Below are 18,675 nucleotides of genomic sequence, written 5' to 3' on the forward strand. Positions count from 1 at the left end.
CCACACCACACGCCTTCTCCTGCTCCTCCTCACCCCACAGTTCCCTGTCTCCCTCTTTCCCCACAGCTGTCCAGGCTGAAACTTGACCACGAAACTCTTTAAATCTTGAACAGAAGGCAAAAAGAAAGCAAAACAGGAAAGAAAACCCATGCCACACAAAGGCTGCATGCAAACAGTTACTGTCACAGAAAAACTAGAGGTTCCAGCAATCTTTTTGTTCCACGCTCTCTCTTCCCGACTGTGCCTCTGGTGGGGATTGGCAGTGAGGGGCAAAGACTTTTTTTTCCCATTGTGTGTCTCAGTTGGTTACTGCTGGATTCTTGGAAAGCTGTTAATTTTTACATATTTATTGTGTCCAACCCATCATATTAAATAGCTTCTCAGTTGATTTTCTGGGGATTCTAGGTATATCATCCACCTTCTCAAAGAAGTGATGATTTTCTTTTTCCTTTCCAATAATTATTCATCTTTTAGAATTTGTTGACTTATCACTTTGTTTAAAAAATGAGTGACTTCAAAAGTTAGTTGGAACAATGAAAATGATGTTGGTGTTTTCATCAGCTAGAGGAAGGTTGGCTGAAGACAGAGTGGAAGGCTGGGAAGCTACTGCAGTAGAATCGTGATGTGATGAGGCTGAGGGAGATTGAAATAGTCACGGGAGAAAATGGCCTGGCCTGCTTACTGAGGGACTGGCACAAAAGATGAGTTTCAGACCTCGAATCTGAAGTCTGGTACCAGCAACTTGGTTTCATTGTTAATCGATTTTGAAGTTTATTGCAATCAGTACATCTGAAGAGAGGTGAGAAGATAGAATGAATTAGAATTCTCAGTTTATAAACAGTTCCAGGAATGTGGATTTAAAAGAATTAGCAGGTATCTTAATTTTTTTTCAGAATTTCCATGGTCTGACTCTTGATCTCCCTTGAGGCAAAATATCACATAATAATTACAATTTGTAAATGTTCTTTCCAGGTGACAAAGCAATTTTACATATGTTGTTTGATTTGGTCTTCAACAACTCTGTGAGATAGATAACAGTGGAAGTATCTAACGTTTGTCTAACAAGTTATATTTTGCAAAGCACTCACACCTACAGTACCTCACTTAATGCTCACACTCATTGATTTTAACATACTCCCAAAAGGTTTATCTAATTGTGTTTCTCTAATCACAGATTTTCCTTTCTGTCTTTTAAAATGAAATGCCCCACATAAAATGTTCATCCTTGCCTAGTCCAGGCACTGAACTTCTCTTCGTTTTTCAAAGTCCTTTGCATTTAGGACATTAGTTTTGCCCCTTCCTCACAAGAGGGAGGTAATGGACAGAGGGTTAGAGGAGAGAAGCTGAGTAAACTAGCTTCAGAAGGGAGGACCCAGCTCCGTGGCCCCTGGTGGGGGGCTGGGTGCATGTAGAGGATGGTTGACCAGAAGTCTTCTTGGCAACACTGAGGGTTATGGAAACTGTAGGGTGGCTTTATCATCTTTGGCTTTCTCCCAAAGCGGCAAAGGAGACAGTGGCAAAGGAAGGTGGCTGTGCAAGGGTGTGTCAGGATGACATTGATGCGCAAACAGATGCTCTGCATGCTGCAGCTCTTCTCACTTGTCTTGATTTAGAAGAGGAAGGAAAGCTCGTGTGGCTGTTTTCAGGGTCCTTCAGTGAAAGGAGTTCACTTTTACCTTGGAACTCAGAGGGCAGCTTCGCGGAGGAGGAGGAGATTCCAAGAGGAGGGGATTCCAAGAGGGGAGCAGGTCGTCAATGTTGGCATCTGCCAAGAGGAGTGAACTGAGGGAAGGACATGGCCATAAGGAGGTTGCCCACTGGTGCCCTTGGGGAGTCCAGTGCTGGGAGGTTGTTGGGCGTAGCAGCCCGGCTGCCGGGGGCTCAGAAGGGGGGCATGGTGAGAGGATGGAGATGGTAGACTGGTATTACTTGTATCAGACACATGGCTGTGAAAGATTGAGGAAACATTTAAAAACACACATATAAAATACAAATACATTCTTGCTATAAAAGATTCAGAGTTTAGGAACACACAGAATAAAGCATGTGTAATGGAGTGATATCTACTCTTCTAGTTCTTGATAATCATGTTAGACAGAGCATGAGATTCAGTTGGGGTCAGGCACGCGTGCAGAGAGTAAGCCCAGAAGGAGAGGAGATTCAAGGTAGACATGTGTGTTTGTGTGTGTAGGGTTTAGTATGTGTGGTTTTGTGTGCATGGGTGTATGTCTACATGTTTATTCACACACACATCCAGGGGGAGGATGAAGGCAACCAGCTCTCATTTGACGCGGATGGGGAGGAAGAGAGGATTTATGCAGCGTTGATGACTCGGGAGAAGGTCAGGGTCTCTTGAGCCATACCTTCTGTCTGTTCAGACCAGGTCACCTGCTGAGAGCAAGTGTGACCACGCTGAAACAGGGTCCTGCAGAGAGAGATCTGAGGGGGCTGCTGAGGAGGTGATGTCTGGGTGTTCACAGCAACAAAAATGAGAATTGGTGAGGGGGAGGAAAGAACAAATCAGTGTGCTAACTTGATTTGTCATGGCCCACTCTGTAAATTCTGCAGTGTGCTCGGAGCGGAGGAATTAGACAGAAGGAGAGAGGTAGCCCTGGGATGGTGCATGGCAGGCAGGACAGAAGGGCAGGATGAGGAGGCTGAGAGTGCAGAGGGCACTCAGAAGTCTGACTCTGGGGTAGAGGTCGGGGAGCAGAACGTTAAAGCCAGGAAAAGGCTGATGGCCTGGGTGGAGTGGGAGGGCTGAGTGATTTTAGGGCCCAGCCAGGGCAGAGAGGGAAGGAGTGAGAGAAATAGCTAGGAGCCGGCATTCAGAGTCAGGAAACAAGGAGTTAGAGCACTTAAAAGCCCTAACTTTGTGTAATGTCTCAAATTAATGACATTCATTTGAAACTGACGGTGGTTTCAGGCGAACTATTTCTACCAGATAAAAGCAAAACAACAGCAACAACAACAAAGTGCCAGTGCCGGGCGTGGTCTTTCAGATCCTGTTCCCCAAATTTGGTTACTGTAATTTCCTTGTTATTTAAGGGTGCCTTCGTAAGTGTCTTTTCTGAAAATCAAATGGCACCTCTTTGAGGGTCTTACTTCCTCTTTAAAACCTATGATTACCGACAGCTTGTGAAATCCTCTCATTCTGCAAGGTCTGATACAACTTGAATTTCTCCTAAATAAAAAATGACTCAAGGTATCATTTTGTGTCCCTTGCTTTTCTTTTATGAAATCTGATCTTTTATTCTGTTGAATTACCCATGTCAATCTCTGAGCTATGCATGGACTTATAATTCCTGGCTCTGGCTGATTTGGACAGGACCCAAAACATAAACTTATTTTTTTCACAACCTTTCCTCTTCTTCTGCCTGCTTGAGAGGTTCTGGCTGAGCCCTTGTACTGTCAGCCCCCACCCCCCACCTCCCCTTGGAGTGGGGGAGGAGCCTGTCCTTGCCAGAGTGGTTCTCTTGGCTTTTAAGACACCCAATTGTGATAACAGTGAGGGATGCGTAGACAGGCAACACGTGAAAAAAGAGTTTTAGAAATTGCGAAGTCAGGGGTGTGAGAGTAGCTGCAGGTTATGAGAGAAGGGGGATATTAAGTACTGATGTCGATAATGTACCCCCTTCACAGTACGTGAGACCAAAGAAGTTCTAAAGTTAGACTGCAGTTACTTTTTGGTAGTTCACCTTGACCATGACCCAACAAGACGGGTCTTCGTGTCAACAGAGCTACCCCAGAACCATCACTCTTCAGTCAGGAGTAGGTTGCACTGAAGGGAGCAGTAGCACCAGGCCCATGGACATAGCAGGAGCTGATGCAGCGATGCCCCACGGGGCCGCAGAAACATTAGGGGACCGCCAACGAGAAGGCCATTTCTCTATGGCTTTTGTTTTTCACGTGACCCTCTCCCCTCATGGTCTTCTTTCAGAAATGAATCCATTTTGTGTCACAGAGTTTAATAGAAAATTTTCTGCTTCCCTAAAATTTTATCAAGTGCTGTATGGAATAATTTGCGCAAGGTCTAATTTTCCAAGTTGTTGGCCGTGCAGCGTAATGACTTCCTACTTTTTCATCTAGTTTCATGCCATTATTTATATAAAAAGATGGTTAGTTTGCATTCAGATTAGGTGGTTGTGAAAGCTGGACATTTTTTCCTTCTACAATTTCAGATCTAAAACAATATTGTTGCTCTCTTTCAGCATTGTCCAACAAAAATATAATGTCAGCTACATCTGTCACTGTCAATTTTCTAGTAGTCACAATAACAAGGTAAAAAGAATCAGCTGAAATTAGTTTAATAATAAATATATATTAACACAAATTTATCCAAAATAATGTCATCTCAGCATGAAATGAATTTGAAGTTACCAGTGTGTTATTTTACATGTTAATATACTAAGTCTATAATATCTGATGTGTATTTTATACTTTCAGCACATATCAATTCAGACTAGCCACATTTCAAGTGCTCAATGGCCACACATGGCAGGCGGCTACCCTGCTGACCAGCACAGGTGTAGTTTATGGCCATGATTACTTGAGCACCAGCTTGACTGCTAAGCTCTTTCTGATTTACTGAGCATGTTTACATAATCTAAATGATGGCACTCTTGGCAATGACAGAGAATTATTTAGTTATTTGGATGCGTCAGTCTCTCATCATTTTTTTCATTTACTCATTTTCTTCACTCATTTATTCATTCAGAGTCTTACTTCATACCATATACTCATATTTAAGATATATTGCAAAAATTCTAGAGTGAAACAAAAATGAATTTCTAAATATTCATGGAGGGTGGGGAACCTGCCTTTTCATTTGGGGGAAATATTAATGCAGAAAAGTAGAGTATAAGAGAAAACACACCCTCTACCCAACAAGAGTGGTTAATATTAATGCTTTGTCACGTTCGTTTAAGATAGAAAAAAGTAGATCTTTCAGATTGGGGAAAGACCTCTTTCTACCCTTTCAAAGTCTTGTTTATTTCCTCATCTTCCTAGAGGAAGCACCTATCATGACTTTTATGTGTATTCCTTCAGAATATATTTTTGCTTTTACTGTAAATTGATGCATCTATAAACAGCGCTGAGAATTACCAGGTGTATTTTACATTTACACACATGGTATGATACCACATGTATTATTTATTTAGTATTTCTCCCCCAACATTATATTTTTGAGAAATATCCATGTTGCTACACATGGATGCTATAAGTAATTCTAGTGTGTATCTGATATATTTACCTAATTTTTTATGATGGACACTTAGTTACCCACCCCACCCCCAGCACCTACCTTGTACTATTATAAGAGAATTTCAGTGGATATTCCTAGACAAGTTTCCTTGTGTGCATGTCTGAGCATCTTTTAGGGTATGTTCCTCAAGGTAGGAGAAAGACTTTCTAAGTATAATACCAAGTGCAGAAATCACAAAGAAAAGGAATGATAAGCTTTGTCTATATAAAAAGTTTGAAACATCATCTGTATAGCAGAAAATGCTTTAAAAATGGGAAGGTGCAAAAAGAAAAATATTTCCAATAAGTATGGCAGAAAAGTCTTAATATCCTCAATATAGAAAAAAATTTTACAAATCATTTGAAAAAGATGATTGTGTCAGTTATTAAGTTGGTTGAGATCATAAGCAAACAATTCACAAGGAAGGATATGAATGACCAATAAACATATAAAATATGATTGCTGTTACTAGGAATCAAAGTAATGAAAATTAAAAGAATGTTTTTTGGCTATCAGGTTGGCAAAGAAGAGAAAGAGAATAATGGTACCTAGTGCTAGTGAGAATATGGGGGTAGTAGGAACTTTCATGTACAGTGGGTGGGCTTGAAGTTGATGTAAACTTTCTAGAAGAGAGTTTGGTAGGGGCATACTTCAATCACATACATATTCCTTGGTCCCAAAAGGGGCTCATCCGTCAGACCCTAATTTTTCTTAGAAGAAGACCTCAAGCAACATCTTCTATCCTTCTCTCCTTAAAGCCTGGAGATGAGAGTCAAGCCAGAAAGTGAACTCCCAGCTCCCTCTCACCAGGGGGCCACTGAGGCAGGAAACACAAGGGAAATTCTAGAGCTATAAATATGAACGATCCCTTGGGGACTAATAGGAAAAGACAGAATGATTGCGATTATTTATAAGATAATAATTATAACCATGGCTAACATTTATTGAGCACATACTACAAGCCTTAGAATATGCAAACTCTGACGCAGAACTTCCACATTAGGAATTAACCCAGAGAAAATAAATCAGTTGTGTAAAAATATGTCATACTGAAGATGCTTATTGTAGGGTTATTATTTATGCTATGTGTAAACTTAAGGATGGATCAATAATGATCAGGTACCATAAACTGAAGAATGTGACTAAATCAAGCCAAAGTTAAAATACCCAACAATACTGTGATAACCCTAAGTGTGAAGTTAAATAGAAATTGGAAATGTCTCCCAATGGAAGTAACTTTGAATAGGGTCTTGATGGAGGAGAAGGTTTGACAAGGTGTGGAGGTAGTAGTGGGTGAAGGGCATTCCAGAGAAATAGTGGCCAGGGAGTGACAATGACTTAGTGTAGTGGGCATCCAGGGGACATGATGGGGAGCAGAGAGAGGACGGAACTCTGCTCTGAGCCCATGCTGTGATGTCACAGTCCTGTTATTGCTTGGAAGCATTTTAGGATTTAATCACAATATCCACATTACTTGGAGTTATTTCAACTTGAGTATGTAATTCCATCAGAGTATTACTTGTTTTAGAATTTAATTTGGCTTACTCAAAACTATGCAGTATTCCAAAGAGTTTCCAAGTTAGTGAGATTTCCCCGAACTGCCTTTCATTGGCCCCGTTGCATGTTTTCATAGCTTGGTTGTGTGAGGTCCTTTCTTTATGCAGCTATCATCGTCAGTGTACAGTTACACCGCTGCTCTCTTCTCTCCTGGGGTCCTCCCTCCCTTTGACTTGGCTGGTGCTAAAGAGTGGTGGAGGGAGGATTTTAGGCAAAGGACTGAAAGGGGTCAAGGGTGTGCTGGTCCAGGCCTGGAGTCACACTGGCCTGGGTTAGAATTCTGAGTGTCATTTGTAGGTGTGTGGTTTTGGGCAAATTACTCAGCCTTGCTGAGCCTCAGTTTCCTCATCTGTGAAATGAAGTTTGATGTATGAGGATTACATGCATAGTGTCTAAAAGTGGCCTTCAGAGCTTGTGGTATGTACTCAATAAATATTAGCTAATATTATAATTATTATTTTATGACTGTTTGGAATCATTCTGCCTCTTCCTATTAGTCTCCAAAGGATCATTTATATTACAGGCCCAATTAATTTGTTATGGCTCCAGGATTTCCCTTATGTTTCTGGCCTTAGTAGCCCCTTGGTGAGAGGAAATTTGGAGTTCATTTTCTGGTTTGACTCTTGATGAGGGTTTAAGGAGAGAAGCGTAGGAGGCCTTGAGGTCTTCTTATAAGTTAGGCAAATTAGGCAGGGCCTGAGGAAGGAGCCTCTTGTAGGACCCTCTTGTAGGACCAAGAAATACGTAATGTACTTGACTGAAGCATGCCTCTTGGCTGTCTCTCTCTCTAGAACTCCAGCATTCATGCAGTCCAGTTTACCCACACTTGAGAAAATCATCAAGAAGCAAGGATGAGATAGAGAGAGATAGAGATAGAGAGAGAGAGATGAGAGAGAGAGAGAGGAGAGAGAGAGAGATGAGAGTGAGAGGAGAGAGAGAAGACAGAGGAGAGAGAGAGAGGAGAGAGATCCAGGGTGAAGAAATGGGTGGACCTTGGGAAGTGATGGACTATTGTTGATGGACTTTCAGGCGTCTTTTGTGCCTTCTCTGATTCTTGTGGTGTCGTTTGTATCTATTTAGAATTGGTCTTATCACAACATCTTATTTGTTGGCTCCTTTGTCTGTCTCTTTCATGAGACTCTAAATTCCTTGAGAACCACGCAGTATAAAAGAAGGATTATGGTCTTTTGGAATTAGATTTGCTTCATATCTCTAGCACTAGTGTCCTTGGTCAATTATTTAACCTATCTCATCATATGTAAAATGAAGATACCCCTAATTTACAGAGCTGTCATAAGGACTGGATATAATTTATAAAAGGTAACCAGTATATAGTAGTTTCTTAATAAATGGCAGCTGGAGATGATGAGAACCACCACAACAACAGTGATGGTGGTGCCAGAGTGTAACACAGTGCCTGGTGTGCCTGTCAGCACCAGGATCAATGATGGGTGGGTGAATGGTTGGGTGAGTGAGTGCTTGAACGACTGCATGTTGAAATAGACAAGTAAACAGTCAGTTCTCAGGTTTGTTGTGATGGGTTACTGAAATGACACATGTGCTGAGCTTCGTATCATTCCTGGCACATCCATAATACCTGTTCTATGAGAGCTGCTGCTTTTGCTTCTGTTACTTTTTCCAATTCTGTCAGATTGTAAGTTTGTGAAGGCAAGTGACTGTTGCCATGATATAAATATATTCACTAAGGAACTTACTATTTATACGACTGGTACCCACTCAGACATGCCTCCGTACATCATGTGACTAGCTCCTCCAATGTTGGCATCATTCGTCTCTCTTTTTCAGTAGCATCGTCCAGTGTTATTTGTACCCAAAGGAGAATACAAATCAATACAGAGCAAGTGTCAAGTAAAACTGCAAACTTTGTAAAAGATGCCAGATCTCATAAGCCCATGCAAGTGATATATACATAGATCAATATATCAATATATCTATATCTATCTCTATATAAATATAATGCTGGCATCGTCTACAAAGGCAATGACAAACCAGCCAGCATCTGGTGGAAAAAGGGAAAATTGAAGACGTATAAGTGTGGTTACCTCAAAAAATGTTTTAAATATAAAGGATTAAGAGTGGATTTTGGAAAAATTAATGAAACCTTTTAATATTTCTGATAAAAAGAGTCTTTTGAAAATAATTGGTTTAAGTACTTTAACTAAGATACAAAAAGCATTTGGTTCACAGGCTGGCACTCAGTCCACTGAGCCTAAAAAGCATTAATTGTAAAAGAAATTATAGACAAATCTTGTTACATTAGAATTAAGAATGTCTGCTTCTCAAAAGAAGTTATAACTAAAGCAAAGTACAATTTTATTTATATTGGAGTGGGCAAAAGTAGTTTTACAGTTGTTAGTATGCAAAACAGCATTTATTTTTGTCCTGTTATTTATTAATTATTGTCTTATTTTCCATATGAACAACTGCAAACCTACTTTTGCCCAGAATACATAAAGAATCACAGATCAAGAAGAAAAAGACAACTGGATAGGAAATAGAAAAACAGTGTAGGTGAACAGGCGTTTCTCAGAACACGAAAAACAGGTGATAAATAAACTTGAAAAAATGCTCCACCTTGTTTTATAAACAGGGAAATGAAATGTATGACCACATTGAGATACCATCTTACTGTTCCTAGAGAGATAAAAGTTATCTGTTGCCCTGCTGCAAATTACCACCAATTTAGTGGTTAAAACAACACACATTATTTTATAACTTCAGTGGGTCAGGAGTGTGGGTTTGGCTTAGCAGGTCCTCCGCTTAGGAGTGGCTGACAACACTAGGCAATGGCAAGGAGATTTTTGTTAAACACTTCTGAAAATAACTTTGTCAAGTCGAACATTTACATATCTTTAAGGTACAATAATACTAATTCCACTCGTAGGTCTACATGCTGGGAAGTCTTGTCCTTGGAAACTTGGAAACGTGCACAGGGATGTTCATAGCAATGTTGCTGAAAAAGACAAAACCCTGGAAACAACCCAAATACCCACCAATAGGAAAATGAGCGAATTGTAGAATTGTCACCCAATAGGATTTATGATATGAACAGAAACACACAACATCCATAAATCTCAGAAACATCATGTTGACTAAAGCAAGTCAAGAAAACTGGGTACAGTTGGAAGTATTTTTATAAAGCTTGAAAAAAGCAAAATTAAATAATAGATATATGCTAAAGCTATCTGGAAAAATCTGGGGACTGATAATGGGATTGAGAACAGTGCTCATCTTGGCTGAGGTGCGGGTACAGGATGGGAGGGAGAAGGAAGTACATAGATTCTAGGAATTTGGTAACATTCTATTTCATTTTGTTACTGTGATTCATAGTTATATGTGCTATATATTCTTTTGTTTGCTGGTTACATAGTAAAAACTTAAGAAAATGTTGTATTACAGAAGGCAGATACATGAAGGAAATAAAGTTGTACTGTATAGTGCTTAGTTATGTCAAAATCCCATTTTAGTAAAGTATGTTTTTAGTAAGTAGTTCATTATTGAAATTAAAATGTAAAGTTTTAAATTATAAGACCAATAAACTTATTTTCATGAGTATTAGATACGTTTTTCAAGCAAAAAATCTCATTCAAACTTTTTTCTTTACTATGACTTATGGAAACTGGTTACATGTTCACTGTATTGACTTCATCTATTAAATTTGCCTTTTGATCATGAGGCTCTTCTCTAATTTATTAATACAAATATTATTATTTCTACTGCTATTCTCGCCAAGATCCATCTAAACTATTTCTCTTTCTATGGTCCACCAAACAGACATCATTTCTACCTTTAGACTACCCTTACACCACACACTGTTTCTGGAACCTCTTTGGGGACCTGGCATTCATTACTCTTGCCTTTTTGAAACATCTTAGCTGTTTGTTTTCCCTCAGCTGAATAGTGAGGCCCTTGAAGCTTTTGGCCTTGGTTATCTTTGTATGAAATAGCACAATGATATGCATGGTACTGGGACTAAATAGAAACTTAGTTGACTTGAATTTTCTAGACCTTTTTTATTACAGGCTTAAAAAAATCAGCACTATTGCTACTTAATATGTGCAAATTCTTCACATATATTAAGTTACTAGGTAAGGTGCAAAGGTGAAATAAGGCAGCTATTTTGGTAATGAAGTTCAGGCTAATCTAGATAATTATATACTTTGTATAGGACTTCACAAACATATTTGCATTTGGAAATAAAACCCGTTGCAAAATGATCTTTGGAGAAGTTTGTGTTGCTTCTATCAGAATGCACCAGAAGCATTTTTTTTATTGTTACAAAAATGGTGAAGGTTAGTGCATGCAAATTTCTCATATGCCTCATAAAACACTTAATCATCTACATCCGAAGCCAAGAACCGCTGTGTAACCAAGTAGTTCTCTGCTCACAAGGAACTCAGCTGTGTAATTCTGTTTCATCCCCATATTCAGCATCTCCTCTCCTCTCCAGGGGGCTTTACCACTTCATGACATCATAAACAAGATAGGTCCAGAGTTCAGTTTCGCTGACATTTTTGTTATAAAGCTAATAAACATTAAGTCCCAAGGTATCAGCCATTATTTCTTCCTTTTTTTAAAGTTAGGTAGAAATGTAATATATTTTACAGGTTTCTAATTTATTTTCCTACTAATGAAAGCAGGCATTTCTAAATAAGTTAGGCAGTGTTCTTTAGGAGTTGACCTTATATAGAGAGGGAAACAATTTTGCTTAAGGTTTGAAGTCTGGCTTTAGTCTTTTGTAAAGAATCATGGATGGAGTGGGAGGATGGAAAAAGGACTGAAACCAAGCAAAGAGGCAAAAATGTATTACATTTTTTAAGGGGTGGAGAAGAGTTATGTGTGCAATTAGAATTTCTGTGTGTTGTGGAGGTTGTTGGGAAAAAGTCCACACATCATTTACTTGAGGACCGTGGTTTGAGTTATGACTGCATTTTTATACTTACATGTGTCAATATGCACGTGCACATGAGGTAGAATTTTCAGGGCCAGTCATTTGAATACATCTGCAAGTTTTGTGAATTAAAATGTATTTGGAGCCTTTCACACTATCAGAAAACCACTATAGACATTTAACTAAGAGATCAGGGTTGTGCATGAGGTGATTCCCTGAGCTATATATGATATATGAGGGAGGACGCCCAAAAGCCCAGAATTTGTTTGTTAAAAATTGTGTATTTATTCTTACACGTTTAAACTTCAGTCACCTTCAGAGTATGCTCCATGGGATGCAATACACCTATCGAGACTTATTTTTTTTTACTGCTCAAAACAATTTTTGAACCCATCAATTTTGATGCCATTTAATGCTTCTGCTGTTTTTTTGTTTTACCTCTTCCACACTGGCTAAATGTTTCCCTTTGAGGACTTTTATCATCCAGGGAAACAAAAAGTCACTCAGGGCAAGGTTGGGTGAATAGGGAAGGTGGGACATGGGGGTCATGCCATTTTTGGTCAAAAACTGCTGAACGCTCAATACAGGTGTGGGCAGGTGCACGCATAAATCATCCCTCATGAAATGGGCAAATGTATAGAAAGAGTTAAAAAAATTCACTGAAGCTGAACACAGCCTCTCACAACACCACCAACTGGTACCGTGATACAGATGGGTTCCTAGAACACTCACCTAGTGGGGGAAGTCTGTACTACAAGAGGCTTGCCCTCCAGAAGATAATTGTTTTGGGGGGGAGGGTTCCACCTTATAAACGATGAAAAACATTAGCTAAAAGTTATGAAACTTGAAGTACTGGTGAATTATACAAGCTCTGCTAACTGAAAGATGTTACCCAATGGTCTAATTCAAGTTCTCATCATAAATATATCCTATCTCTGTGAATGTGTGCTACTAAAATATGATGGGCATAGTCTGCTGACAATACAAGTGCAAGTGACGGAATTACTGAGCCCCTAGCACAAGTAGGAGTAGGTACGAGAGAGATAGAAAGATCCATTGTGGTTCTGACCTTAAAGGTTCATCATTCAGTTGGAGAGAAAGAGTGGATTTATAAAGATTAAATACTGAAGTAACAGCATCTGTTGACAAGTTGGAAAAAAAGATTTTCTGTGTATTCTGTGAGGTGGGCTTTCTCAGAAGCATTAGTTTGAAAGAAAAAAAAACCAACTTCATCTTGAACCTTTTGGGTGAGCTAGAGTGATGACAAGATGGTGTCTCTTTTCTTGGAGTACATGGTATTCAAGCATCTGAGCAGGTGGCTTTTGCCCTGGTGAGTGGAGATAAGCGCGCATCTTTGGCTGCAGAGGAAAGCTGTGTGTTTCACACAAGTTAGCTAGGTCATGGGGTGAGCTGATTATTCCCAGGGCTCACCCAAGCAAGCTGATGGATCCAAAGTGAGCAGAATCAATGGACTGGCATTTGCCAAAAACAGATTCAGCCTGAAACAGAATTAATTAGTTCCTCTTAGTTATTGCCTCAAGTGAGTGAGCTGAGAAAGAAGAGACGTTAAGGTGCACACTGAATGTGAACTACCTTCTGTTTTCAGCTGAAGACGCGGAGCAAAAGATAGGGACTATAAACAGACAGTGAATATAAAATTATAGCTCAGTGGGGAAAGGAGTTCTGTTAGCAATTTAATTTTTTACTCTGACTGGTACCCAGAATAGCACTGACTTTCATTTGCATGGACTGTTCAGAATGTAGATTTTTAATTTATTGTCAGATAAAATACAAATACCTGAAGTCTGAGAGCTTCTGTGAGTTTCCAAGATGCGGCTAGAGGCTGTCACCGTGTAGTGACAGCATTATTTGAAGCTAATACTGTGATTAATTCCCTACCACTCTACTCAGCCAATATTGACAGTGAATCCAGTGTAACTTGGCGGAGACCCTTGAAACAAAAGAAGCCATCACCGTGTCTGACAAGCTGCCTGGCTGGGAGACTGGGATATCTAGGAGGAGAACATCATTTTAAGGATAGACATGGTATTGTTAATGTGTGCAAGGCATACTCAGCCAGAGAGAACGCTAGTCTCTTGGCGTTAATAGTCTAGCTTATTTTCTAGTGTAGCTGTTCATAAAGTAATTTGAAGAGTGAGGCATGCTACAAAATCATATTGATGTGTGTTACGAACAAACTCTGAATAAATAAAGAAATGCCAACCTAAAGATGCAATCTTTTGTCGGTGGGGAAATAATAAACTATTTATGATTTTCTTACAATGTTTCGTTGACATATGGTGCTTCTAAACCGGTGACAAATTAATTGACTTGTTTTAAAAAGAAATGGAGGCAGCTTAATGAAGAAGGACAGCATATGTATTACAAGGCAGCTGGTTCTGCCACTGCCGGCTTATGGAGACAATATACATTGGACCGCAAACGAGTCTCTGTTGCATAAGATAGATTCTCTTTATAATAGAATTGCATGCTTTGTCTCTAAATGGGGTTATTATACACACCATTGCACAATGTTTGAAGAGCTTGGTTGGCCCTTATAGAGGGTTAGGAGAGAAATAAATTGGAAAACAATCGTACTTAAGACCTTCAATCCATCAAACACTCCATATTTATTTAAATTACTAGCACGTTCTCCCAATATACAAATCTGTATGATACGCGCTGCTAGAATGTTAATGCTGACCAGCCTTCACTTTGGTTTTATCAGGTTTTCTGTTGTAAGCATGGAGTAAAATTCATGCACGTGGGAGCCTGGCAGTGCATTTCAACCACTACCCTTCCATTCCCCTCTACTCTTCATACACCCCCACTGTCTTGGTCCCTGAAGTTTCATTTGGTATTCTTCCCACCCACCGTGAGCACACATGCATTACTTGTCCTGGGTTACCTAACTCTCTGAACTTTTTGACTGTGTATTCAGGAAGATTGAATGTTAATTTAGTCAGTGTTTTCACTTTTTTCCCACACTCGTGGGTCCTTACTGTTCAGTCGCTTAGTTATCCTTTAGGATAAATCCATTTCAATTCACTTAACAGCCTCTAAAAAACCCAGGAAGTTATAGAAGACAATAAGGTAAGTGGCGCCATTGTTCACGCTGTGTGGGAAGATTGCACGTCCTGTTAGAGGACACGGGCAAGACTCATCCGGAGGGTGCAGGTCAGGGGAGGTGGGAGCTCAGTCGTGCTCTTCCCGGCCAAGCCCTCTGACCTGGCTTTGAACCTAGCTCCATCCTAATGATGTCATGCAGCCTTAAAGAATTGGGTAGCCCACTTTGATCTAGATTCTTTTAGGGTTATAACATGTTTTCAAGCCCCAGAGGAGGTGTTGCATGGGGAAAGTGATTCTCGAGTGTCTCATGATGAAGTTTTTGACTTGTCAAGGGATTCTGAACACACCATTCATTCCTGTTGACCTTGGTATTCTCACCTATGAAGTGAGGAAACAGTATTTGCTTCTTCTGTGTTTTCTTCCAAGTCTCTTTCCTCCCTCCCTACTGGGAGCAATTGAAAACAATTAGGTCTGTGGAACATTTGGAGGTTCTTGGAGTAAGATGGTCTTTCTAGTTTAAGGCATTATTCTATCCCAGACCTGATTGCTTCCTCCTCATCACTGCAGGGTTCTTTACCTTCAAATCTGCCTGTATTCTAGTCTAGAGAAAGGTGAGCTGAAAGAAATGGACAAAACCGTTTCATGGGCTTCTCCACATACTTACTACCCTTTCCAAATTGAATCTTGAAGCCTTGCTAGACATTTTATTTTTCCAACAGAGCAGGCATTAAGTGGTTATAGGAGTAAACTCACCCCTGATGTCTGTCTCACTGCTCACTGCGTCCATTTACTGGGAAGATTACATTGTAAGGTGTGATGGGGGTGCTGTACAACAAAGGAAAGTCGCCACTTTGTAATTTCACTGGTTATTTTCCTCTTTTGTGTGGGCTTTTGGATTTCCTTGTCATTTCTGGAATTATTTCTTAAATGGTGGGTATTGTGTTGATGAGTGTGTTTGTCCAGAAGTGTATTCTATCCGTGTAATTTTTAAGTTGCCTACACTCTTTTGAAAACAGAGACATGTTATTTACAATGAAGCTACTATAATTTGGCCAGGAAAAAGAAAAAAAAACTGAGATGAATGGTAACAATGACTAGTTAATGAATTTCCTCTTACCTATTTTTTAAAAAAACCTTTATGTTCTTTGGCAAAATAGATTATTTGATGACAATGTTTAAGAAAACTTAACTAGGTAAAAAATCATTTCCATTTGACTGGATGTTTCATTTAATGAGAGGGTTTTATTTATATTTTGTTCATTTAATATAATTATCTTAAGAAAATAATATACGGAGACAAATGAGTAGAGACTAGACACTAGTTGTTTTTTTTTTAATCAGTGTTTGTTCAAATTAGGGCAATTTAGACGAGAGGGAATCTAGAATTGAAATGCCTTAGAAATAAATCGTTGCTTGTATATAGTATCTTTAGTTCAAAGATCTGAAAGCATGTTATAAGCAATTAAACTTTAGGGTACAAATGGGAATTCTATATTGTTTATTGGTTAAATTAAGTTACCAAATTGAGATTTGCTTTGGGTTCCTAGGAAGTTCTTTCTTTTAAGTCTACACATTTGCATGTCCTAGTATTCCTGGACTTTTTTTTTTTTTTTTTTTACCTATTCCCTCAAACCATTTCCAGATCTCTTTTCTTCCCATGTCACATTTCTTAAAAGACTCATTTTCTTTACTTTCTACGTTTGATTTGTTCTTCAGCCTCTGTGACTTTCACTCCCAAAATGTTCCTGTAACCTTCTGAACAAGGTCAGTGGTGCTGTCCTAATAGTCCACCCCAGAGGCCTCTCGTCTCTCCTCTTTGCCCCATTTGGTGTCACTGACCTCTCAGATCATTCCTTCCTTTTTAGATGTCTGCCTTTTCTTGGTTTGGGGGACATTCAATTACTCTCTTTTATTTTCTTTCTCTGGGTCTTACTTTCCCACCCCATATATGCTGGCTGTCCCCCAGATCTGGTTGTCCTGGCTCACCCTGTAAGCTGTTCCTGGCTGATGAATCCACTCTATAGCTCTAGCCAGAACCCATTGTTAGCTCCAACTTGCTCCTCAGTTCTCAACTCTGGAACCACATTTTTCAATTCCTCTCCTGGATATCTTACAGGGCCCCAAGCTCAGCATGTCTCAAACCCACTAATTATCAGGAGAGGATACAGTGACAGTTCCCTTCCCTCAACACTGTCACCTCCCCTATCCTCCCTGTCTCCATCTCCATCACCCTCCAGCCCCCACATGCCCATGTTGGAAACTTTGGAGTCATCTTGGCTCTTACTCCTCCCTCCATACTTGTCTGATCATGTAATAAACCCCACTGATTCTACCTCAGAAATGTCTTCAACATCTACCTACCTTCCATCCTAACTACCTGTTTTAGGTCCAGCTTTTTCCATCTGGCTTGTACTGGGCCCTGAGCAGCCTCCTCATTCTGTTCTCTGCTTTGTTGCTGGAGTTATTCCTCTGAAGACGACCTCAGGCATGGCTCATCCTTGGCTCCTAATTGCGTAAAGGATGTGGTCTCAAACTGCATCCTATGTGACACACACTATCTAGTTCCAACCAATGAGCCCAGCCTGGTTTCTCTGCTTCTCCCTCCTCCTGCCCTGTGCACCTGCTGAACTGGACGTGCCACTCCCCTACCCCGTTGCTGAACCTTGGCCTACAAAGCTCCTCCTTTCTCTCTCTGCCTGGGGGAAACTCCTACTCATTATTCAAGTGAGCATTTAAGTACCATTTTTGTGAAATCTCCTCCAACTCTTGCAGCCAGAATTAGTCACTCCGTGCCTTTATAGAACCCTTTGTTGAGATCTTTTATCACTGCTCTTGTCTTTCAGTCTTGTGATCATAAGTTTAGGTAGAAATGGACTTTCTCTTCCTTATCTGCCTTATTATTGGTATTCAAATGCTGGGCATATCCTAGCCCTTCGATCAGGGTTGGTGTGATGCATGATTGAGTGAATCTATGCTTGAATGTAATCAGCATGGAGCTGTGAAGTAGCTTAGGATGGTCCTGAACCATACTGCTAGAGGCACTCCTTGTCTTGCTGGGCCTGTTAATCTCCACCTCTGGTTATGCTCTCCACCAGGAAAAGGAGAAACTGTATGTGGAACTAAAGCTCACCCTGGCCCGGCAGCCTGGGCCCGAGGCTGCAGAGCAGCTACAGATCTACCGCCAGACGCTGCAGGAGAAGTCCAAGCAGATTAAAGTAAGTAGCCTCTGCCCGTTCCTGGCCAAACTCGGGAACACACCAGAGCAAGTCCACTGCCTCGGCCCTAGGAGCCAGTTTCCCAAATGCCAGCTCCACCAAGGTCAGCCTTTTCAACACTTGAGTTCCAGGAGGACAAGCCTCAGAGCTACCCCTCTGCTCCTAGACTAGCAGGCCTCCCCCAACCCCAATTCTTCATTTCCCGAAAAGGGAAGTGAGCAAGTGAGGAAAGAGTTGTAGAGACAATGATGGCAATGGAGTGGAAATTTGAGGCGGGGTAGGGTTTGTATAGATAATCTCAAGATGATTTAGAGGACCTGAATGTTGGGAAGGACAGAGGAAACATGTTAACACCATTATCCACTGAAGGAGACCACTGTGCCAAGGCAGGTTACTGCTCTTCCATTCTGCCTGAAATAAATGTACACAAAGCACCAGCTACTTCCCAGCCCCCAGGGCCTTGCTTCATGACCATCTATCAAATAAATTGCCATGAAAGGGGAATAAAACCATGCAGGAATCCTCTTAGCATAAATTCTTTTCTAAGTGACATAGGAACCTCAATTGGGCTGATGGAATGTTTTACTATTACACGTGCTTTTTAAAAGTTTTCTTAAAAACCTGTATTCTGAGCAAAAATTACAAGTAAACCACAAAACAACTATCACTCCAAACTA

At 40.3% G+C, this 18,675-nt stretch overlaps 1 protein-coding gene across 1 annotated transcript in view; it reads left to right on the top strand.

Moving 5' to 3' along the window:
• CFAP58 (cilia and flagella associated protein 58) overlaps positions 1 to 18,675 on the top strand; it is a 95,660-nt gene that overhangs the window by 68,567 nt on the left and 8,418 nt on the right. The window contains exon 16 of the mRNA XM_028513683.2: positions 17,879 to 17,998. Coding sequence (XP_028369484.1) covers positions 17,879 to 17,998 — 120 coding nt within the window. The remainder of the gene's footprint in view (positions 1 to 17,878; positions 17,999 to 18,675) is intronic.

The sequence above is a fragment of the Phyllostomus discolor genome, chromosome 5 (genome assembly GCF_004126475.2).
Source record: "Phyllostomus discolor isolate MPI-MPIP mPhyDis1 chromosome 5, mPhyDis1.pri.v3, whole genome shotgun sequence".
Classification (NCBI taxonomy): Eukaryota; Metazoa; Chordata; class Mammalia; order Chiroptera; family Phyllostomidae; genus Phyllostomus; species Phyllostomus discolor.